The sequence below is a fragment of the Hippocampus guttulatus genome, chromosome 15 (genome assembly GCF_054856545.1).
Source record: "Hippocampus guttulatus isolate MCC_2025c chromosome 15, RoL_Hgut_1.0, whole genome shotgun sequence".
In the NCBI taxonomy this organism is placed as follows: domain Eukaryota; kingdom Metazoa; phylum Chordata; class Actinopteri; order Syngnathiformes; family Syngnathidae; genus Hippocampus; species Hippocampus guttulatus.
The window spans coordinates 1,738,474-1,762,931 of record NC_141275.1 but is presented as its reverse complement, the minus strand read 5'-3'; the positions used below and the strand labels follow the sequence as shown (position 1 = coordinate 1,762,931).

Below are 24,458 nucleotides of genomic sequence, written 5' to 3'. Positions count from 1 at the left end.
TCAGTAGTGACATGTTGGGTGTAGGAGATACCCAAAAGTCTTCTGTAGCATCTCATCTCCATACTCTGTATTCTCCTCTGCAGTTCTGATGTAAGGGTCTATGTTTCGCAAGCGTAGAGAAAGATTGGGGTGACAAGTGAGCGCAGCAGTCTCACTTTTGATGCCAGACTGATGTTATTATCTTTCCATATGAGCCTGAGTTTTGCCAGGGCTGCAGTCGTTTGAGCAATTCTGGCAAGGACTTTTTGCTTTGATCCTTCATCGGACACAATTGCTCCGAGGTACTTGAAGCTCGACACACAGTCTAGTGCCTGTCCATTGACTTCAATGTCAGAGAGAATGCCATTGTTGTTGTTGGTCATGATTTTTGTTTTGTCAGCATGGATCTCCATACCATATGCTCTGGAGGTGTTGTCAAGCCTTTGAACTAGGCTAGCAAGTTCATTTTCTTCTCCAGCAAGCAAGTCGATGTCATCAGCAAAACGAAGGTTTGTAATTGGTCTACCTCCTATACTGACACTTCCTTCGTGGTCCGCCAAGGCATCCGCCATAACACACTCAAGAAAGATGTTAAAGAGTATGGGAGAGAGAAGACATCCTTGGTGCACTGCAATTGTTGTCTTGAACCAGTCACCGATGGCTCCGTTGTAGAGAACTGCACTGGTAGCTTTGCTGTACAGATGTTGTATTTTCTCATGGTTGTCCAAAGTGCTGCATGCCATACCCGGTCAAAGGCTTTCTTGAAGTCTACAAACACGTGGTAGAGATGTTGTTGATGCTGCAGATATCTCTCGCTGATAATCCTTAGGTTGAATATTTGTTGAGTGGTGCTCCGCCCTGCCCTGAATCCAGCCTGTTCTTCAGCTATGATCAGTTCAGCTTGGGGTTTTAACCTATTCAGTAGGATCTTCAGAAGGACTTTGCTGGGATGGCTAATCAGACTGATGGTGCAGTGGTTTTGGCACAGTTGTAGATTGCCTTTTTTCGGAATTGTGATGATGAGTGACTGGGTCCATGATGTAGGCCACTCCCCACTCTGCCAGATTTTATTACAAAGGATGGAGAGAGTGTCAGTCATGGCTTGTCCCCCTGCTTGCACAAGCTCTCCTGGGATGTTGTCCACTCCAGCTGCTTTTCCCTTTTTCAGTGCTCGCACTGCTGCCTCAACGTCTTCACGAAGGATAGGGAGTGAGTCTTCTTCCTCCGTCAATTGAGGACACGTCAAGACTGTTGGATTGCCGCTTAGAGTGTGGTTGTAGAGCTCAGAGCAGTATGAAGTCCAGCTGTCCAAGATCTTTTGTTCTTCCAATAGGCATACACCGGTCTTGCTTTGTATTGCAGAGACTCTGGTCTGCTTTGGTTTTGTTAGCTCTTTAACAGTTTGATATGCCTTCTTGGTGTTGTTGTTGTTGGCATTCAGGCTGTTCTCAATTTCTTGGCACTTTCCCTCAATCCAGTTCTGTTTTGCTGACTGCAAGCCTTTCTTGACGCGCTTGTTGATTTCTCTATAGGCGTCAGATCCTTCAGGTGAGTTCTTACTCTTCTTCAGGGCTCTCAGCTTGTCACACAAGTCTAGCAGTTCATTAGTGACCCAAGGTTTTTTCTTTGGGCGGAGTTTGCCAAGAATCTCTGTGGCTGTTTCGGTTACGACTGTGTTCAAAGTGGTGGTCATGGTATCGACATCAATTTCTTCTGCGTCCAGGGTGAGCAGTGGTGCAAACCTCCCTCCTATCATCGCTTTGAAGGCTTCTGCCACCTCAGGATCTCGCAGTTTATCCAGATCAAACTTCAGTCTAGTGTACTTGGAGCTTTTGATCTTCTTTAAGCGCAGGCGGAATGACATCAGGACAAGATTGTAATCACCCCCAATATCTGCTTCCCACCGGTGTGAACGCTTGAGCGGAAGCGTTTCTTGACCAAGATGTAGTCGATCTGCTTGTGTTACAGTGATCCCTCGCTATTGCGCGGTTCGTTTATCGCGGCTTCGGTGCATCGCGGATTTTTTCAAACATATTCATAAAAATAAAAAAAAGTTGTTGTTTTTTTTTTGGCAAGTCCGCAAAAGGTCCGCAAACGGTCCGCAAACGGTCCGCGAGAAGCAGTGAAAGTCAGCAAAACAACAGTGAGTCACATAGAGCAACATATACAGTACATGTGGGGTAAGGGGGCGGCTGAGAAGATGTAAAGTCATGTTGATTGGCTGTGCATCTTCTTTTGGTCTTACCACTTGGGTTACTCTTCGGTCTTTAATCAGTGCCTAAGTGTTGTTTACGATGCTGCTAGTGTGTGCGTGCGTGTGTGTGTGTGTGTGTGTGGCTGAGAGAGAAAGAGAGAGAGAGAGAAGGCTTACAAGAACAAAAGCAGGTCTCTTACATCCTTAATTGACTAATCATAAACACGTCTGCTGCACGCTGCGGGATCGCTGGCCTGTGTGTGTGTGTGTGTTAGTGCGCTCTGCTCAAGCGCAAAGGCCCACGTGGGGCAATTTTTTTTTTTTATGGATATGTTAATTGATCGCTACTTGGCGGATTTTCGTTTATAGGAGGTGGTTTTGGTCCCCATTTAGCGCGATAAACGAGGGATTACTGTATTTTTCACAGGGGCTGTGCCAGGTCCATCGTCTGGAGGCCTTATGGGGGCCAAGTGTGTTCGCTAGCAGTAAGTTGTTGTACCTGGCGAACTCCAAGAGCCTTAGGCCTCTGTCGTTGGTCTCGCTGTTGCCATATGGACCACATGTGTCTTTCCAGTTGGAATAAGTGTCTTGTTCAACCTTTGCATTCGAGTCCCCTTGCACAATAATGATGTCCTTCTTTGGAGTTTGATCTAGGACTGCTTGCAGTTGATCGTAAAAATCCTCCACCTCACTGTCATCATATGTGGATGTTGGTGCGTAGACCTGAATGATGGTGATGTTAAATGGAGTTGCTCTCATGCGAATAATAATGAGTCTGCTTGAGACTGGCCGGCAGCCCATGACAGTGTCCGTGATGTCTTTATGAATAAGGAATCCAACACCTTGCTGGTGTTTGTCTTCCTTGCCGCTGAAATAGAACTTGTGGCCTCTGTCGGTTGATGTTTCACCGAATCCTATCCAGCGTAGTTCGCTAATGCCTAAGATATTCTAGCGGTATTGGTCCATCTCATGGGCTAACTCTTCGGGTTTCCCAACAGCAGTTCGTGTTCTTACGTTCCAGGTTCCGATCACTATGTTGTCTCGAGCGCGGAACCCAGTAGTTAACTTTCCACCTCCGTCCTGGTGGCCAACGGAAGGCGTGGTGCTTGTTGACCCGGGCAGCGACCGAGCCGATATGGTTGAAGCTGTAGTTGTCATCATGTGGTGTGTCTTGGGCAATTAGACCTGGCGGCGCTCATCCCTCTCCCGGTCGGATGCAGTTTTACGTCATACCCAGGATGTGAATTTCCGAGACACTGAATTTTAGCCACAATCATCAAAATTACCAACAAAAAATAAAAGCTTGAAATTATTTCACTCTAATTTGTGTGTAATGAATCGATATACAGAGATGAAAGTGGACTTTCCTGAAAATTCAGAAAAAAATAATTTGCATATATATATATATATGCAAATTATATATAATTATATATAGCGGCTGGATAGCTCAGTTGGTAAGGCATCGGTTTGGCGTACGGGAGACGGTGGTTCGAATCCCGCTTGGGGCAAAAAATGAGCACATAACACCATCCAGTGTGGGTCCTTGGGCAAGATCCTTCACGCTAATGCCTACCTCATACAATGATGAGAGACAATAAAATGAATAACACTCAGACGTCGCCCGGCCAAACAAGATCTGCCTCAGGCGCTGGGGAACCAGAGCACCTTGATGAAAAATGGGCTACTGGAACAAAGCGGAGATGGGTGAGATGCGATAACATGGCTCTGTTGGAATGCTACGACTCAAGCAACCCTAGTCAGAGGGGTTACATGCAGAGAATGTGGGCTGAATGGTTACTTCGAAACCCACAGTCACGGTTGACCACGAAACAACTAGTAGCTCAGTGTTCCAACATCCACAAACGGCAACTGCTGTCACAACTTGAGATTGATGAGGTACAACGCAGGTTCCATGGTGAAGGGCCCCAGGCTGCCAGATCAGAAGAGGAGGTCATACCAGAGATTGGGAGGCAAGCCCCAATGAATGCAGAAGATGAGATTGGGAGGCCAGCCCCAATGAATGAAATGCTGAGCGAGGCAGCAACTGACCTGAAAGCTAAGATCATGGCGAGAATGAAAGCTGGGCAACCTAGAAACCGATTACAACGGCTATGTGAAGTACCGCCTGAAAGTCTCATGGTGTGAATGCAGCACTGAGGGCGATCCCTACCGTAACAATCACGGACACCAATGAGCTGATATACGCTTCAGCATCAGTGATCCTAGAGATGCTTGGCTATAAGAGCAACCATGGAAGCCATGAGATACGTTACCCACCATGGAAAAGACGGTTGGAGGCTAAGATCAAGGCGGCTCGGAAAGATGTGAGTCAATTGACAGGCCCAGTGAGGTGTGATGAAAAGGCCGATACCCGAGAGGTACATCCAGATGACCATACCTGAAGCACTCGAAACTGCCAAACAAAGGCTCCAAGCCTTGTCCAGCCGCCTAAAGCGGTACACGAAAGAGAATGAGGCCAGACGAATAAACAGGCTGTTCGCAACACAACCTGCGAAGGTGTACGCTCAGTGGCAGGGTCCTAACAACTGAGCTGACCCACCAAGACTGGAAACTGAAAGGTACTGGAAAGGCATATGGGAGAAGGAGGTTGCACATAACAGCAGTGCACAATGGCTGGTGACCCTGAGAGAGGAGCACAGCAACCTCCCTGAACAGAACCCAGTTACCATAACAGTGGTAGACATACAGGAAAGAGTCTCAGATATGAAGAACTGGACCAGCACCAGGCCCGGACATGGTCCACACCTACTGGCTAAAGAAACTCACAGCACTCCATGAGTGCCTAGCAGCACAAATGAACCAGCTGCTGAGGGATGGGACTCGCCCAGGATGGCTAACCGAAGGGCGAACGATCCTGATCATGAAGGATCCCTCAAAGGGTGCAGTCCCATCCAACTATCGGCCAATAACCTGTCTCTCCACAACATGGAAGCTCATGTCAGGCATCATTGCGGCTAAGATAAGTGGACACATGGATCAATACATGAGCGAAGCACAGAAGGGCATTGGTAGAGATACCAGAGGAGCCAAACATCAGCTCCTGGTTGACAGAACAGTCGCACAAGACTTACAGCCTGGATTGATTACAAGAAAGCCTATGACTCTATGCCACATACATGGATCACTGAATGCTTGGAGTTGTATAAGGTGAACAGGACCCTAAGAGCCTTCGTTGCGAACTCAATGAGGATGTGGAAAACCACACTTGAAGCCAATGGCAAGCCACTTACCCAAGTGTCCATCAAATGTGGCATATACCAAGGTGATGCACTCTCCCCACTGCTGTTCTGCATAGGACTGAACCCCCTAAGCCAAGTAATCACCAAGACAGGCTATGGATACCGCCTCAGAAATGGAGCTACGATCAGTCACCTCCTCTACATGGATGACATAAAGCTGTATGCTAAGAGCGAAATGGACATAGACTCCCTGATCCACACAACCAGGATCTACAGCAGCGACATCGGGATGTCATTCGGGCTTGAGAAATGTAGTCGGATGGTGACTAAGAGAGGAAAGGTAGTCCGCACTGAAGGGGTCTCACTCCCTGAAGGAACAATAGCAGACATTGAGGACAGCTACATGTACAGAAGCACAGAATGTGCAGTGCTGGGAACAGCAAGGATACTGCGCAGAACCCTCAAACTTCCTGGCCTCTGGTAGAGGACCCGAGCTGAATGAGGGACAGACACCACCCGAGGGGTGAGACGAGGATTTTTATATACATATATATATATATATACATACAGTAATCCCTCGTTTATCGCGGGGGTTACGTTCCAAAACGAACCTGTGATAAGTGAAATATGTGAAGTAGGATTTATAAAAATATATTTTTTTAAAAGCAAAAGATTGTGAGAGGGAAGAAATTTCAAATCAGCTGTCTGTTTCACATACAGCACATTTGACAATAAAGTTGTACTTGATACTGGATAGTCAGCTTTGTTTTTTACAGTTATTATACAACACTGAACTTTGTATACAATGCAGAGGCGATTGCTCTAAGACTGCAAGGGAAGCTTAGCTTCTCCTAAAATGTCAAAAAATAAGTGATCAAATAAATGTGTGTAAATACAATTGTGTGTACATGTCATTGACTAAATATGCGCTACAAGAGAGAGAGAGAGAGAGAGAGAGAGAGAGAGAGAGAGAGAGAGAGAGAGAGAGAGAGAGAGAGAGAAGCAGCAGTCGACAGTCCGCTGCTCTCTGCTGTGCGTGCGTCAGCACGAACATGTACGTACGCGCGCGTCTTTGGTTGCAACTAATCAGGGCCGACGCAACCAACGTCACAGATCAAAGAAGCTTTGAGCTACAACAGCTAAGCTAAGCTCGCCGAGACAACACGACGCTCGAAGTCGGATGGACACGTTTTTTCTGCTAATCTGTGTGTTTCCCTTTTTGTCTAATTATATATTTTTTTTTTACGACAACAACTGTCTTGTCCACGGCGTCTTTTATTTGTTCCACTGGGAACAAATAAAAGTTAACAAGTGTGTTTACGAAAGAGACAAGTGTGTTTATGAAAGAGACAAAAATCTCTTTACTGTTACGAGTGTTAGTGCCTCAACATGGCTACGCTCGTGAAAGCAAAACAACGAACTCAAACACGTGTTCGTTCAATGTTGTCAACGAATATCCGGATTAATTTTAGGCAATTTTTGCTAAATTTTCCGGAGGAATTTTCGTGAAAATTTTTAAATCCAGAATTCCGGGAAAATGGATATAAAAGTTTCATTTTATGAAATAACTGACAAAATATCGAACTTTTTCCACTTTGTTAACATTTAATGTAGTTATTCTTTTACCTGCATGTATGTGTCAAGGGTACTGAAGCACAGCACAAATTGCTGACTGCCCCCCAAAAATAAATAAATAAAATTACATCTCACCTTTCAACATCTTTAGATTTCATGATATGGTTTTTGGCAGCTGTAACTTTCCATGGGCCAAAGGTAAAGTCCTGTTTGCTACTCTTGAAACCATGTGAAATCATGATAGATCGAAGGCCAGCATCCACTGCAAGCAAAGATAGGATTGGATTAAATTCATACATAGATTCATTTTATAACTTTTATTCATTAATTGTAGAATTAGTAAAATAATAATAAAAATAACATTTTTTTTTTTTAAAAAGATAAAGCAGTACTAGTTGTACATTTCACCTAGATCTATGAAAATTTGGTGGTACAGTATACGTAAAAGGCCAGGACAAAAAAAAAGTCTCCGAGAGACAAATGGCTGTTTGCCCATGTGTGCCCTGCGATTGGCTGGCAACCAGTTCAGGGTGCAGTGATAATTTTACAGTTTACCCACAGCGAGTCCCAGGGACTCGCTGATCAGAAAAGTATGAGTCCTATTATGCATTTAGAGAGTCCCAAATTTCTAATTCTGAAATGGGCTACTTATTCAATTGCATATGATAATAACACAAACAACAACATATACATACAATTATAAACAAATGCTGCAAAAATGTAAATAATTCAGTCGCAGGCCTGAGGATTTCGGAAATTCATGGTAACTGTTTTTCGGTTCCGTCAGATTACGCAATGGGAAACCACGGTAACTCATTTTGGGTTCCGTAAACGTTCATCATGAGAACCCATTTTTCTATTTTGACTGATATTCATAATCAAGAATTCTGAAACTCCATAGTATAATGTTTCAAGGGTAAATGTTTGAAAGCTATGTATTATTAATGAACATTACATCCGCAGCTGTGTACTCCAGGTTTATTCAAAAAAATAAATGGATCAAAATATGGTGTACTCATATGGCATCATGAATACAGCATACCACAAAATCGGAGTACATTTTCCAATCTCACACTGCAAAGATTAATTTACTGGTAATCATTAATACAGGTATTGATGTGGCTTGACATCCTATTCCCAAGACGATGCATGTGTAATCTATCAATTTGACGAAAGAATCTACCACACATCATCGTTAGTTCTACTGACAGTTAACATTCGCATTACTACACCTTGTGACGAATGTTTTATTCCTAAAGTTAACATGCTACAACCAGTAAATTATAGAATAACCAATACTGTTTCATCATATTTTTCATAGCGATTAGCCTATAGATCTAATGACCAACTTGCCTCGTAATCGTGCCCCCCCGTCATATCTCGCTCTCGTGTTCTGTACATATATCACAGGTGAGTTTAGTGATACACCCTTGGGACGATTTGTTTGAAAAATCAGACTGGCAGTCCCATTTCTTAGCCCCTCCTCACACACACTGAAAACAAAACAAAACGAAAGTAAATTAGAAGGAACACACTCACACACCACAAACACACATACAAGCACAGTGAAATCGCGTTGATCACACAGGAGACATTCGATCAACTCGTATGCGGTGACTTTTATGGGAAACGATTTTTCGGTACCGTCAAAATGACGCCACGGAAAAGACACGCTACCGGTAACGATTGTTACCGTGAAATCCTCAGGCCTGCCGTAGTTTTTTTTTTTGTTTTGACTGAGAAATTTCCTTGCGTCCCAAAAACGCACATTATTTGGAACTGTGCGTCCCGTGGGAAAATTGTGCGTCTAGGACGCGGGACGCAGAGGTAAATGATGGCTGTGGGTGACCTTACTGCCTGAAGACGGTTGGGATAGGCTACAGCACGACCCGCGACCCTTGTGAGTTCAAGCGGAGGTTCTTATGTGTTGTCTTGTATTATTTTGTCATTTTATGTTAACTTTTCTTTTCATGATGGCGTGGGCACCCACAGCGGCCCCTCTTGTTGCATGTTGTCTTGAGAGGGAAGAAATTTCATCTGTGCTGTACAGCACATTTGACAATAAAGAGGGACTTGACTTGAGAAAGTGGATGGATGGATAATAGTGCAGGTATGAAGACATCTACTGTATAAACTTAACTTTAATCGTAGTGGTGGTGCCACCTACTGGCTAAAGGAAATTTATGTTTTACTCTTATATTTTTCCTCACAGGATTAACAGAGCTACTCCATATTTGGCCATCATGATGTTCGAACGTGAAATTTGTGTGTTTTTGCAAAATACTGTTGCTGTGGCAATACACAGTTTTCCAATAAAATAACTCAACATGCATGGAAACACATTCAACTTTGCGCACACAAACCAGGGCTAACAATATCATCCACCCATCCATTTTCAGGGTCACGGTCGTGCTGGAACCTATCCCAGCCGTCTTCAGGCAGTGAAGCTGAATCGGTTGCCAACCAATCGCAGAGCACACAGAGACAAACAACCATCTGCGCTCACATTCACACCTAGGGACAATTTAGAGTGTTCCATTAATGTGCCACGCATGTTTTTAGAATGTCGGAGGAAACCGGAGTATTCGGAGAAAACCCAAGTGGACTTTTTTATTTTTAATTGCTCACTAGTGCTCCGTAGAATGTTTTATTTTTTTTTAAACGCAGCCTTGGTTGAACGGTACACCAAAATCGATGAAAATTTGCATGTGTATGTAACAGGTGGGCGGCATGGTCATCGACTGGTGAGCCTTACAGTGCAGAGGAGCAGGTCCATCACGACTTTATTTTTTTTTATTGAGGAATTTTTTTAAATGGCTCGATAGCGTCCCGAGAAATTTTTAACAATGCAATCCCGGTTCTATGTTTCACTTAGCTCTACAAAAATGTGGTTGTCTATGTAACCACCAAAGACTGACAAAAAAAAAAGTTTATTGGAGCCACATTGCTAAAACTGACAGGAAGGCCGCCATTTTGAGTTTACTTAAAAATTCTGCATCACGTTGACTGCATAAACAGCTGTAACGTGACACACATGATCACATGCTGTCAATATTTGACATATTTGATAGGTTTAAGTCTGAAGATATCCACAAATGTATTCATTATTTAAATGGTCAGGCCTGGGGCAGGTGGATGACATGGCCAAACCATCGCACTCGCCGCATTGCAGCGAGACGAGAGGCTGGCGGCTGGTTGGTTTTGTCTCTTAAAGCCTGATTTGTGATGTGCTGGGACCACAAGATACCTTCAATCCTCCTGAGGGCCCTGGAGTAAAGCCATCAAGCCTGGCCGCTTGAGTGTTATTCAGTGGCCAGGTTTCGGAGCCATACAGGAGGACGGAGATAACTGAGGCATTGTAGACTCTTGAGTTTGTTGCCCAGGATACGTGCCGGTGGCGCCACAGCAGTCTCCACAAGGACTGCATGACAGAGGCTGCTAGGGCGTGCCAATGGTCGACCTTTGTTTTGAGGTCTCCATTGTTGGTCACTGCCGAGCTGAGATACAGTGAAACCTAAATGGGCGAAAATACCACCTTGTGTGAAAAAATCTTCATGCATTAACACCATTCCCACTTTCCTGCCCCCCATCCAACGAAAAAAAAAATCTTGTTGCGTTATACGAAATCTTTCTCTCTGCTCTTGCCTCGCAACGAGATTCACTACAACGAAGTCTTATCCAACAGTGACCTCGACTGCTTCGTTCGGAAACGGCAACAGCAACCACCACACTGGTTTCTACATGCACAGTAGTCCAGGAAGTATTTGTTATTGTTAGTTTGACGCTAAAATGGCTACAAAACGGACCTTTGGATGTCAAGCAGCTAAGACAAGAAGAGCTCTGGCGCCGGAAGAGAGGGTAAAAGTGTCTAAATGAAAGACAGGGGAAGCAAAATAAAAGACATTATCCAAGAAATTGATGTAAGTGAAAGTGAATGCTGATCGTAAATTACGCAATTTCTTTCCCTTTTTTTTCTACACTGACTATATGACATGTCAAATAAGTGTATGCTCATACTTATGCACTATTGGAATAATAATAAAGGTTTGTTTGTGTGTGCGTGTACACATACGTGTGTGTGTGTGCATGTGTGTTTACATCTGAGATCAAATTTGCTACAGTGAAAATTGTGAAAATTTTCTTGCTGCAAATATGATTTCGTTGTAGAGGAGTTTCACTGTATTTAAGGTGGAGACAAAGTGGACAGGGGTGCCATCAAATACTAAAGATGGTGGGTCAGGTCCATCGCCAACATACATCAATTCTGTCTTCGCCCAACTTATCTTTCGGGTAAGCTTTTTGAACTCCTCATTGAACGCTCTCAGAGCCTCACGACGCTTATCGGCAGTCTCGCTGAATAGGATGGTGTCATCAGCATACTCGAGGTCCTTGAGAATGCAGTTGGCGAGTGGCACTCCAGGAATCCGCTCACAGACTCTTGATATCAGGTGGTCAATGACGCAGTTTAAGACCTCTGGAGCAGCAACATACCTGCTGTTGATGGGGAACCACTCGGAGTCTTGGCCATTCACACGTACACAGCTTTCCGCACCATGGTGCAGTTGTTTTACGAGTGTGGTGATCTTGGTTGGGACTCCAAGGGATTTTAAGATGTTCCGGAGAGACTCATGGTCCACTGTGTCAAAAGCTGCCTTGAGTTGCTTTCGTAGGTTTCGTAACTTTTTTTTTTTTTTTTTGCCATGTCATCCGCCTGCCCCAGGAACATCCACCCAGCACCACCTTGGCCTTAAATCCCCAGCAAGCTGGCTGGAGACGACCCAGAGGTGCCCCCCGCACTCGCTGGCTAGACGAAATAGCCCTGGACTTTGGGGCCTGCATGATGACCCTGGCACAAGCTCAACATCTTCCCCACAAAAGACCCAGACGAGAGACCTGGTTGCTGTGGTTGGCTCTACGCACCATGAAGTACAAGAGGACTACAGAAAGTAAGAAAGAAAGAAAGAATGGCCAGGCCACCTATTGGCTGAAGGAAATATGTTTTACTAGTTGATGACTACTTCAGCAGATAACCAGATTTACCTAATATTTGCTCTGAAATGTGTTTGTTTTGTTTGTTGTTTTATCAATTATTTTTGCTCCATGTACAGCGGCGGCTGTTTTAAACTACTCTATAAACATGAAGCCCCTCCGTGAGCCGTCACCTTACCGTGATGGAGGGGTTTGTGTGTCCCAATGATCCTAGGAGCCAAGTTGTCTGGGGCTTTATGCCCCTGGCAGAGTCACCCATGGCAAACAGGTTCTAGGTGAGGGACCAGACAAAGCACGGCTCAAAGACCCCTCATGATGATTAAAATTATAGGACCTAAGTTTCCCTTGCCCGGACGCGGGTCACCGGGGCCCCCCTTTGGAACCAGGCCTGGTGGTGGGGCTCGTTGGCGATCGCCTGGTGGCCGGGCCTACACCCATGGGGCCCGGCCGGGCTCAGCCCGAAGAGGCAACGTGCGTCCCCCTTCTCATGGGCTCACCACCCATGGAAGGGGCCAAAGGGGTCGGGTGCAATGTGAGCTGGGCAGCAGCCAAAGGGAATGTCACCTCACTGGCAGGGAAGGAGCCCGAGCTGGTGTGTGAGGCAGAGAAGTTCCGACTGGATATAGTCGGACTTGCCTCCACACACAGCCAGTTCTCTCAAGAGGGGTTGGACTCTCTTCCACTCTGGAGTTGCTCACGGTGAGAGGCGCAGAGCAGGTGTGGGCATACTTATTGCCCCCCGGCTCAGTGCCTGTACATTGGGGTTCACACCGGTAGACGAGAGGGTTGCCTCCCTCCGCCTTCGGGTGGGGGGACGGGTCCTGACCGTTGTTTGTGCATATGCACCAAACTGCAGCTCAGCGTACCCACCCTTTTTGGAGTCCTTGGAGGGTGTGCTGGAGAGTATTCCGGCTGGGGACTCCCTTGTTCTGCTGGGGGACTTCAATGCTCACGTGGGCAATGACAGTGAGACCTGGAAGGGCGTGATTGGGAGGAACGGCCCCCCCCCCCCCCCGATCAGAACTCGAGTGGTGTTTTGTTATTGGACTTCTGCACTCATCACGGATTGTCCATAACGAACACCTTGTTCAAACATAAGGATGTCCATATGTGCACTTGGCACCAGGACACCCGAGGCCGCAGTTCGATGATTGACTTTGTGGTTGTATCATCGGATTTGCGGCCGCATGTTTTGGACTCTCAGGTGAAGAGAGGGGCGGAGCTGTCAACTGATCACCACCTGGTGGTGAGTAGGCTCTGATGGTGGAGGAAGATGCCGGTCCGTCCTGGCAGACCCAAACGTGAGGGTTTCTTGGGAGCGTCTGGCGGAATCCCCTGTCAGAAAGAGTTTCAACTCCTACCTCCGGCAGAGCTTTTCCCATGTCCCGGGGGATGCGGGGGACATTGAGTCCGAATGGACCATGTTCCGCGCCTCTATTGTTGAGGCGGCCAATCTGAGTTGTGGCTGTAAGGTGGTTGGTGCCTGTCGTGGCGGCAACCCCCGTACTCGCTGGTGGACACCAGGAGTAAGGGATGCCGCCAAGCTGAAGAAGGAGTCCAATCGGGCCTTTATGGCCTGTGGGACCCCAGAGGCAGCTGACGGGTATCGACTGGCGAAGCGGAACGCAGCTTCGGTGGTCGCCGAGGCAAAAACCAGAGCGTGGGAAGAGTTCGGTGAGGCCATGGAAGCCGACGTCCGGACGGCTTCGAGGAAATTCTGGTCCACCATCCGACGTCTCAGGAGGGGGAAGCAGTGCACCACTTACACAGGGAGGGGGCGCTGCTGACTTTGACTCGGAACGTTATGAACCGGTGGGCAGAGTACTTCGAAGACCTCCTCAACTCCACCAACACGCCTTCCTGGGAGGAAGCAGAGTCTGAGGACCCTGAGGTGGGCTCTCCTATCTCTGTGTTTGAAGTCACTGATGTGGTTAAAAAGCTCCTCGGTGGCAAGGCCCCAGGGGTGGATGAGATCCGCCCGGAGTTCCTCAAGGCTCTGAATGCTGTGAGGCTATCCTGGTTGGCACGCCTCTGCAGCATCGCGTGGTCATCGGGGAGAGTGCCTCTGGATTGGCAGACCGGGTGGTGGTCCCTCTTTTTAAAAAGGGGGACCAGAGGGTGTGTTCCAACTACAAAGGGATCACACTCCTCAGTCTCCCTGGTACGGTCTATTCAGGGGTGCTGGAGAGGAGGATCCATCAAGAAGTCGAGCCTCAGATTGAGGAGGAGCAGTGTGGTTTTCGTCCCGGCCGTGGAACCGTGGACCAGCTCTAGCAAGGTCCTCAAGGGTAAGTGGGAACTCGCCCAACCAGTCTACATGTGTTTTGTGGACTTGGAGAAGGCGTTTGACCCTGTCCCTCGGGGAGTTCTGTGGGGGGTGCTTCGGAAGTTTGGGGTACCGAGCCCCCTGATACGGGCTGTTCGGTCCCTATACTGCCGATGTCAGAGTTTGGTTCGCATTGCCAGCAATAAGTCGGAATCGTTTCCAGTGAGGGTTGGACTCCGCCAAGGCTGCCCTTTGTCGCCGATTCTGTTCATCACCTTTATAGACAGAATTTCTAGGGGTTCCGTTTTGGTGGCCTCAGTATTGCATCTCTGCTTTTTGCAGATGATGTGGTACTGTTGGCTCCTTCAAGCAGGGCTCTCCAACTCTCACTGGAGCGTTTCGCAGCCGAGTGTGAAGCGGTTGGGATGATCAGCACCTCCAAATCTGAAACCATGGTCCTCAGTCGGAAAAGGGTGGAGTGCCCTCTCCGGGGGGGAGATCTTGCCCCAAGTGGAGGAGTTTAAGTATCTTGGGGTCTTGTTCACGAGTGAGGGCAGGGGGGAGCGAGAGATCGACAGGCGGATCGGTGCAGCGTCTGCTGTGATGCAGACATTGTATCGGTCTGTCGTGGTAAAGAAGAAGCTGAGCCAAAGGGCGAAGCTCTTAATTTCCCGGTCGATCTACGTCCCAATCCACATCTGTGGTCACGAGCTATGGGTCGTGACCGAAAGAACGAGATCCCGGATATAAGCGGCTGAAATGAGTTTTCTCCGCAGGGTGTCCGGGCTCTCCCTTAGAGAGAAGGTGAGAAGCTCGGTAATCCGAGAGGGGCTCAGAGTAGAGCCGCTTCCCCTCCACATTGAGAGGAGCCAGATGAGGTGGCTCGGGCATCTAATTAGGATGCCTCCCTGGTGAGGTGTTCCGGGCATGTCCCACTGGCAGGAGACCCAGGACACGCTGGAGAGACTATGTCACCCAGCTGGCCTGGGAACGCCTCGGGATCCGCCAGGAAGAGCTCGAAGAGGTGGCTGGGTAGAGAGAAGTCTCGGCTTCCCTCCTAAAGCTGCTGCCCCCGCGACCCGACCGTAGCGGTGGAAAATGGATGGATGGATGGATGGATGGATAAATATGAAGTTTGTTTGTCACTTCAAGCTGTTCCATGAAAAATTGGCATGAAGAAAAAAATGACAAGGCACTTATCCATCCATTTTCTGAACCGCTATATCCTCATAAGGGTTGCGGGGCATGCTGGAGCCTATCCCAGCTGTCTTCAGACAGAGGACACACTAAACCAGTTGCCAGCCAATCGCAGGGCACACATAGATAGATGAACAGCCATCTGCACTCACACTTAGACTTCGGGACAATTTAGAGTGTCCAATCAGCCTGCCATGCATGTTTTTGGCATGTGGGAGGAAACCGGAGTAGCCGGAAAAAAACCACGCATTCACGGGGGGAACACGCAAACTCCATACAGGAAGGCCCGAGCAGGGATCAAACCCACAACCTCTGCACTGTGAAGTCGGCACACTAACCACTTGACCACGGGCCGCCGAAAATGATCACTTACGTCAAGGTAAATTATAAAGCTTCAAATTACACGCATTTAACTGTCCAGGGTGTTGTATACTCATCTTCTTTTACGAAAACTAATGACGAAGACAAGGGAAACAACAGAATGTCTGCATGTATGTAAAGCTCTCTTCAGACTGCTCAACCAGCAGCGATGGTTGTGGCTCACACCCATGCATTGTGAGAGATGCAGAAAAGGACAACCCCTCTATATTGCATTGAGCCGATTACAATGTTGCTTCATCTACATTAATGCTTCTTTCTGGCATAAATTATTTTTACATCCATGCATACCTGTACTTGTCATCGTTGATTTCGCGCATGCGAGTCAGTGGGAGCGCCAGGTATGAACTTTAATTGAGGTGAATACAACCAACACGATCGCGTCAAATTGCATCCCAGAAGCCAGTTGACATTGGCGATTACGTTGTGCGCCAGATTAAGTTTGCCCTCGCAGGGGAACTTTTGAACTGCAAATACAAATTCTGCGCCTGTGAAAACTAGTGATGTTTTTGTTTCCCCCGAAGGTGCCGCTTTATTCTGTCGCGTCAAGGGGTCGATTCTGTGTGTGCGTGTTATTTTTCCCCTCTGTTTGCAATCTCTTGCAGCCAAATGAGATGTGTTTCACGAGTTTATTGAATAACTTCTTACCAGGTATGCAGCCGAACAATTCCGATTTAGCTCGTGGCGAATCTGCAGAGGGGAAAAACAATATTACTGGACTGACATTGCCACAAAGACCACAGATGGAATCGGTAGCCAGTGAGTCTGGAAGCCAGTCGAACCGTGACACGGGCACAGCAAAATTACTACTACGTACTTTTAAATTGACGTCCTGTTAACTGCTTCCCGAATGTAGGCCACCGTTTGTTATTAATCGGCATCAGAGAAGTAAACTTACGTGTTAATTTGCAAATCTGCTCACCAAAGAGCACTTAATATAGACGATTATGCTTATGCTTTCTGCTGCTGCTCCTGTCTTCTTCTTTTTCTTTCTTTCTTCTTCTTCTTCTTCTTCTTCTTCTTCTTCTTCCTCATCTGCTGCTGCTGCTGCTTCTGTTGCTGCTCGTGTCTTATGGCGGTTGGCTAGAAACGTTTACGTGCATTACCGCCGCCAACTGGAATGGAGTGTTGTCCCATGTACATCCACCATTCATCCATTATCCGAACCGCTTTATCCTCACGAGCGTCGCGGGCGTGCAATCTTATCCCAGCTGACTGCAGTACACCCTGAACTGGCTGCCAGCCTATATCAGGGCACACACAGACAAACAACAACCATTCACACTCACAATCACACAATTAATCCACCATGCATGTTTTTGGAATGTGAATGGAACCCGGAGAAAACCCACGTGCCTGCGAGAACATGCAAACTACACACAGGCAGGCCAGTGTGTAGCCTGCAATTGAACATAATCCCCCAAATCATGATAAATAGATAGATCGATAGATAGGTCGAGCCTGTGGTTGAAACTGTCCTGCTGCCTCCACTGTTTTCTTGATTTCAGATTACAGTAACTGCAACATTGTTTATATGACATAAAATTGACAATTGTCTTTCTTCGCCACAATAGTGTTATGTTTTTGTTTTGTTTAGGTTACATTTGCTTTTGTTCCCTCATGTGCCCTCCCCACCTGTTCTCGTCATCCGTGTCCCTTGTGTGTTAACCAATCAGCTCCCTCAGCCTTTTTGTCCAGGGGTTTCTCGTTGTCTCATCACTTTGCTTGTATTTAGTTCCCTGGGTTCTGTCTTTGTTGGATCACTGTGTTCTCCTGTCACGTTTTGTTTTCCGTCATAGGTTTTTTGCTACTTTGTAGTGATGGGTGGTGATGGTTCCATGAGGCGTCATGAAGCGTGTTGACACAATGACACACGGTGTTGTTACTGTGTCGCTGACCACTGACACCTGCTGGACTTTCAAAATCCCATGCAGGCAACCCACTTGACAGACTGCACTGAGTGATTTGATGACGAAGTGTATCCAGTATCATTGACATAATAATATACATACATACATACATTTTCCGAACCGCTTTATCCTCACTAGGGTCGCGGGGGGGGCGCTGGAGCCTATCCCAGCTGTCTCCGGGCAGTAGGCGAGGGACACCCCGAATTGGTTGCCAGCCAATCGCAGGGCACACACAGACGAACAACCATGCACGCCCACACTCACACCTAGGGACAATCTAGAGTGATCAATCAGCCTGCCATGCATGTTTTTGGAATGTGGGAGGAAACCGGAGCACCCGGAGAAAACCCACGCAGGCCCAGGGAGAACATGCAAACTCCACACAGGGAGGCCGGAGCTGGAATTACCTCTGCACTGTGAAGTCGACGTGCTAGCCACTGGACTACCGGGTCGCCCCGTGATAATAATAATACATTTTATTTGTGGGCGCCTTTCTAAGTGTCATGATTCGGTTTAGGGACCAACAGGTGGCACTGTAGGGCTCCCCTGGCAGCTGCACACCTGTTGGTCATAGGTAATCAGGCCTTTAAAAGGACTCCCAGCCCGAACACTCGGTGTCGGGTCATTGTTGCTTCTTGCTACTGTCATGTGTGTTGCTTTTGCTACTGTTTGCTCTTAGTTTCTGTCATGTTTAGTTCATTGTTATGTTTTAGCTTTAGTCATGGTTTTTTTGTTTGATACTTTGGACTTTGTGTGTTTGGGATTTAGTTTTCTTTGTTTTAATACAATTCTTCAAATACACCCTGCTCCTCCCTCCTGCCTGCTTTTTGGGGTCCACCACCACCTCGCAGACGTGACACTAAGAACTCAAGGACACCTTACAACAAGCAGGTAAAAAACACAAATACAATGTTAAAAACAACATCAAATAAAACGAAATAGAGACGATGGATTTATGGTTAGAGTGAATAAGCTTGTCTAAACAGATGTGTTTTGAGGCTGGATTTGAAATGTGTTAATGAGTCTGTGTTATGAAGGTCAGCTGGTAGTGTGTTCCAGAGTTGGGGAGCAGAGCGACTGAAGGCTTTGTTTCCCATGGTGACGAGGTGAGCTGGGGGGACAGTGAGAAGGAGAGAGGAGGAAGAGTGAAGAGAGCAGACAGGTATAAGAATGTGGATGAGGTCAGACAGGTATGGAGGGGCAAGGTTATGGATGGCTTTGAATGTAAGGAGCAGGATTTTGTATTGAATGCGGTGTATAATAGGGAGCCAGTGGAGATGTTGGAGGACAGGTGTAATATGGTTTATGGATGGTGTGAGCGTGATAATGCGAGCAACTAAATTTTGGACCACCTGAAGCTTATGGAGGGTTTTTTGAGGGAGACCGAGCAGGAGGGAGTTACAGTAGTCAAGTTGGGAGGTGACGAGGGTATGAACAAGTATAGCAGTGGAGTGAGGGGTGAGAGAAGAGCGGAGCCGGTGAATGTTTCTAAGATGATAATACTGTATGCAGAACGAGTTGAACGAGAATGTTGTTGATATGTGAGGTGAAGGAGAGGGTGCTATCAAGGATGACGCCCAGAATCTTGACCTGAGGGGAGGGGGAGATGGAGGAGCTGTCAAAGGGAATGGAGAAATTGTTTATTTTGTTTAGGGTGGACATCTATGCATTCATATTGTATTATTCATTATGTTTGAATAATGTGAAATTATGTGAATGAGGATGCTTTTGGCTTTGTCTTCAAAAATCTTTATTCAGAATAATAAGGTGAATTTGAGTCTGTTACGTTCCTTGCATGCTATTTCCCCTACTGTGGAAAACACAAGCTCACATGGCACTGATGATGCCAGCGTACAGAGGAACTCCTGTGCGAGCTGGGAGAGGTTTGGAAAAGTAGTGTGTTGGTTCTTCCAATATAACAGTGGGTCTTGACTGCGTGCAATATTCTCCTCTGCCAGGTATCGCTGGACCTCAGATATAGCATCTGCTTTTGCACTTCTTCCTAGTCTCCCGACCTCATCATCCAAATGTTGCCCCGGGTCATCTAAAAAACTAAACCGAACAAAAGTGGCATTTACAACAATTTCCAAAAAAGAAACTGATGTGTAACATGCCAAATGTCATTGCAGAGGTGCTTTTTTGGTATATGATATTTCCGTATGGCAAATTCGACATTTCACCTGCAATAAAATGTGTAAAGTAAACTAAGATTTACCTTGAAATTAATTTGAATTAGAATGGCGGCCTGGTAGTCCAGTGGTTAGCACGTCGGCTTCACAGTGCAGAGGTACCGGGTTCGATTCCAGCTCCGGCCTCCCTGTGTGGAGTTTGCATGTTCTCCCCGGGCCTGCGTGGGTTTTCTCCGGGTGCTCCGGTTTCCTCCCACATTCCAAAAACATGCATGTCAGGCTGATTGGACGCTCTAAATTGTCCCTAGGTGTGTATGTGAGCGTGGATGGTTGTTCGTCTCTGTGTGCCCTGCGATTGGCTGGCAACTGATTCAGGGTGTCCCCCGCCTACTGCCCGGAGACGGCTGGGATAGGCTCCAGCACCCCCCGCGACCCTAGTGAGGATCAAGCGGTTCGGAAAATGGATGGCTGGATGGATAGAATGGAATAAGACGTCAAAACTCCGAGAGGCACTTGGTGAGACAAAGAGATTTGAATAAATACCTTATTCTCCAAAAGGAGATCAAAATGGCTCTACACGGTGGACAATTTGCGTTTCTCCGGGAGCTGCTCCATAATATGCACGTACTGTAGCAACGCCACTCGAGTGAGGCCTCAGCAGTCGATAGTCCGCTGCTCTCGGCTGTGCATGCCTGAGCGCGAGCACGAGCACGTACTCACGTGGTTCAACCAATCAGCGCCGACACAACCCACGTCACATATCAAAGAAGCTTTGAACTACGACAACAGCGAAGCTAACCTAGCCGACACGACGCTCGAAGTCAGACGGACAAGTTTTTCTGATAATCAGTGTGATTTCCTTTTTGCCCAAATATATATTTTTATTCGAGCGAGGGTGAGGTCTGGCTTGTTTCGGCAGGCGGCATCGCGCCGCTCGACGCACTTCCTTATAAACACAGTTTGGGGGGCTTTTGCGGCATTGACGCCCCCTGGTCTGAGTCGATGCAGTTCATGTATTGGGCACGTGATCGTCATGAAGCAGTACATGCACCGACGCCGGGATTGCACTGTGAGCTTGACGCGTGCGTCGATGCATTGGTGTTGCTGGACCCATCACTAGCAATGGGTCCATGAGGCATCATGAAGCATGTTGACACAATGACACACTGTGATGATATTGTGTTGATACTGTGTCGCTAACCACTGCCACCTGCTGGACTTTCAAAATCCTTGCAGGCAACCCACTTGACAGACTGAACTGAGTGATTTGATGACAATGTGTATCCAGTATCGTTGACATCTATGCATTCATATTGTATTATTCATCATGTTTGAATAATGTGAAAATTATGTGAATGAGGATGCTTGTGGGCTTAGTCTTCAAAAATCTCTATACAGAAAAATAAGTTGCACCAGTGGCATCCAAATGTTGTCACAGGTCATCTAAAAAACAAAACCTAACAAAATTGGCATTTAGAACCGTTTCCAAAAAACAAACTAATAAAGATGAATAACATGCCAGATGGAGTTGCAGAGGTGCTTTTGTTCGTGCAGTATATGATATTTCTGTGTGGCAAATAAGACATTTCACCTGCAATAAAGTCCAGCCACCTTGATACCCCTGCGCCCCGCGTCCTAGACACATAATTTTCTCGCGGGACGCACAGTTCCAAATAATGTGCGTTTTTGGGACGCAAGGAAATTTCTCAGTTAAAACAAACAAAAAAAAAAAACTACGGCAGGCCTGAGGAGTTCACGGTAACAATCTTACCGGTAGCGTGCCATCATTTTGACGGTACCGAAACCATAAAAGTCACAGCACACGAGTTGACTGTACGCGATCAAATCTCTCCTGTGTAATCAACACGATTTCATTGTGCCTGTATGTGTGTTTGTGGTGTGGTGTGTGAGTGTGTTTCTTCTAATTTACTTTAGTTTTGTTTTGTTTTCAGTGTTGGGGGGGACGGAACAGATAATATTATGTGCGCATGCGGGTTGCTATTTTAGTCCGCAAACTGAGGAATCGCGCAGATGAAAGTTTGAGATGGCGGCGAAAAAAAAAAGGTCTACTAATTATGACATTTAAGAAATGGGAATGCCAGTCTGATTTTTCGTATGAATCGTCCAAAGGGCGTATCACTAAACTCACCTGGGATGTATGCACAGAACACAAGAGCGAGATACGACGGGAGGCACGATTACGAGGCAACTTGGTCATTAGATCTATAGGCTAATGGCTATGAAAAATATTATGAAACAGTATTGGTTATTCTATAATTTACTGGTTGTAGCATGGTAATTTTAGGAATAAAACATTCGTCACAAGGTGTAGTAATGCTAATGTTAACCGTTGGTAGAACTAATGATGACGTGTGTGAGATTCTTTCGGCAAATTGATAGTAGATTACACATGCATCGTCTTGGGAAGAGGATGTGGTATCCACGTCAATCAGCAAAGGCATCTGGCCCGCATTCGGCATGAAGCTGGCATAGCTGGCCACACTGGTATAATGCATGTGGGCAAAGGAGGCACTGGCTTGACTCTGGCAAACCAGATGAGGGCCAGTTGTGGAGTGTAGTATTTGGGCCAGAAATCAATTTACAACTCCGGCCCATATATGGCCAGCCACTATTGAGCCACCCTTAAAAGCAGTTTCAGATTTATTTTTTCGACACACAGCCTTGTTTTACAAAAGCAGACCTATGCGGAATTCCATTCATCTCACACGCACACACATTTGCACACGCACGTACTAATTCTGGTGCACACTCGCGAGTGCATACGCACAAATTAAACGTGGTCAAGTAAGATTATGTTGCAGTCGACTGCCGTCAGCGAAAGAAGGTACAAGTACAAGTTTTAAATTTGTGTGTTTTTTGGTTTTTTTCCTCGTACGTACTTTAATATACAACAGTCAAGTATTTCTACACTCCGATACAGTAGGTGGTGATGCACCGCAAACGTTAGCTGCCACCCGCCAATTAAGAAGAAGAACAAGGAGAAAAAGAAGAACAGCGCTCGCAGCCTCGTGGTGAGATGCCTCCGAGTGGCACGCGGGCTGAGTGCCGGGGCTCTTGGGCCCTAAATGCCCGCCCATCAGCTTGGCGGGGTCTCACCGGAAAGTGAGGCGCCCAGTGCTCGCCCCGCCGGAACGTAGCAGAAGGGTCCAGCTGCCAGTGATGTGTTCCTCGAGGACCGAAGGGCGGTCCTTGGTCCTCAGGTTGCCGGTCCTCGGACACAACGAGGGATTAGAGCCTCTAATCAGTGATTAGAGGCTCTAATCCCTCGTTCTAATTCCTCTAATCCTTGGCTTTGACTTTACCCCAGAAAATTTTCCAAGTCCTTGGCCTTGGCCTTGGGATGCCGGTTCTTGGACCCAACACTGCTAATCAGGTATTAAGTAGGCCAGGGGACTGTTAAAATCATAAAGGAACCAAATAAAATTCATCCAGGGAAACCCACGTTGATGACTTTATCTGGCGCTTTGAAAGGGGCGGGGCTGCCACTGTCAGTCAGTACAACGTGTAAAGAGCGGCATCACAGTTAGTTTCAATCACGGTTCGTTCCGTTCGCGATCGGCAGTTTAAAATAGCGCGTAAAGCCTTTCTGTAACAGTGGTGTCTTTTATTTGGGTATTTTTGCACAGTCGTCACGTTTGTGCGGTCGCACTTGAATGTTTGTTTGAACCAAGTAATTTGCGTTACAGCTGGAGTCAATAATGTCGGCACTTCACTTCCGGGTTTGGCCGTTGGGATTTGGAGTCCTTTTGCTCGATTCCAGTTATGTTTGCTGAATGCTTTCTCATGTTTGGAATAATGAATATTGATAATACATAGTTTAAAATCATGGTTTATTTAGTTATTTATTATTATTGTGAAGTTGAAGGTATTCATTAATGTAGTATTAGTGGTAGTGGTAATAATAGTAGTACTCAGAGAATGTTTAGAGATTCAGCCATCTAGTTACCTCTGCGTCCCGCGTCCTCGACGCATAATTTTCCCACGGGACGCACAGTTCCAAATAAAGTGCGTTTTTGGGACGCAATGAAATTTCTCAGTCAAAACAAATAAACAAACAAAAAAAAACTATGTCAAGCCTGAGGATTTCACGGTAACAATCATAACCGGTAGCGTGTCGTTTCCGTGGCGTCATTTTAACGGTACCGAGAAATAGTTTAACCATAAAAGTCACCGCACGCACACGAGTTGACTGTGTGATCAACGCAATTTCACTGTGCCTGTATGTGTGTTTGTGGTGTGGTGTTGTGTGTGAGTGTCTTCTAATTTACTTTCGTTTTGTTTTCAGTGTTGGGAGGGGGGGGGGGGGGGTTGCAACAGATAACGTTATGTGCGCATGCGGGTTGCTATTTTTGTCCGCAAACTGAGGAATTGCGCGGATGAAAGTTTGAAATGGCGGCGAAAAAAAAACTCACATAGGTCTACTAATTACGACATTTAAGAAATGGGAATGCCAGTCTGATTTTTCGTATGAATCGTCCAAAGGGCGTGTCACTAAACTCACCTAGAATGTTTGCACAGAACACGAGAGCAAGATACGACGAGAGGCACGATTACGAGGCAAGTTGGTCATTAGATTTGTAGGCTAATCGTTATGAAAAATACAGTATTATGAAACAGTAT

The 24,458-nt window shown here is 46.5% G+C and overlaps 1 protein-coding gene across 6 annotated transcripts in view; it reads right to left on the bottom strand.

Annotated features, from left to right (window-relative positions):
* Positions 1-16,815, bottom strand: part of tiprl (TIP41, TOR signaling pathway regulator-like (S. cerevisiae)) — a 42,234-nt gene extending 25,419 nt beyond the window's left edge. Inside the window, exons 1-4 of one of the 6 annotated variants that reach the window (XM_086130484.1) lie at positions 16,677-16,815; positions 16,427-16,468; positions 12,116-12,208; positions 7,084-7,210 (exon numbers count right to left, since the gene is read on the bottom strand). In XM_086130484.1, coding sequence (XP_085986610.1) covers positions 7,084-7,187 — 104 coding nt within the window. In that variant the 5' untranslated portion in view covers positions 7,188-7,210; positions 12,116-12,208; positions 16,427-16,468; positions 16,677-16,815. Of the gene's footprint in view, positions 1-7,083; positions 7,211-8,301; positions 8,442-10,195; positions 10,463-12,115; positions 12,209-16,426; positions 16,469-16,595 lie in introns of all 6 variants that reach the window. The other 5 variants (XM_086130482.1, XM_086130483.1, XM_086130481.1 and 2 more) reach the window with 5 other exon arrangements.
* Positions 16,816-24,458: the final 7,643 nt, after the last annotated feature.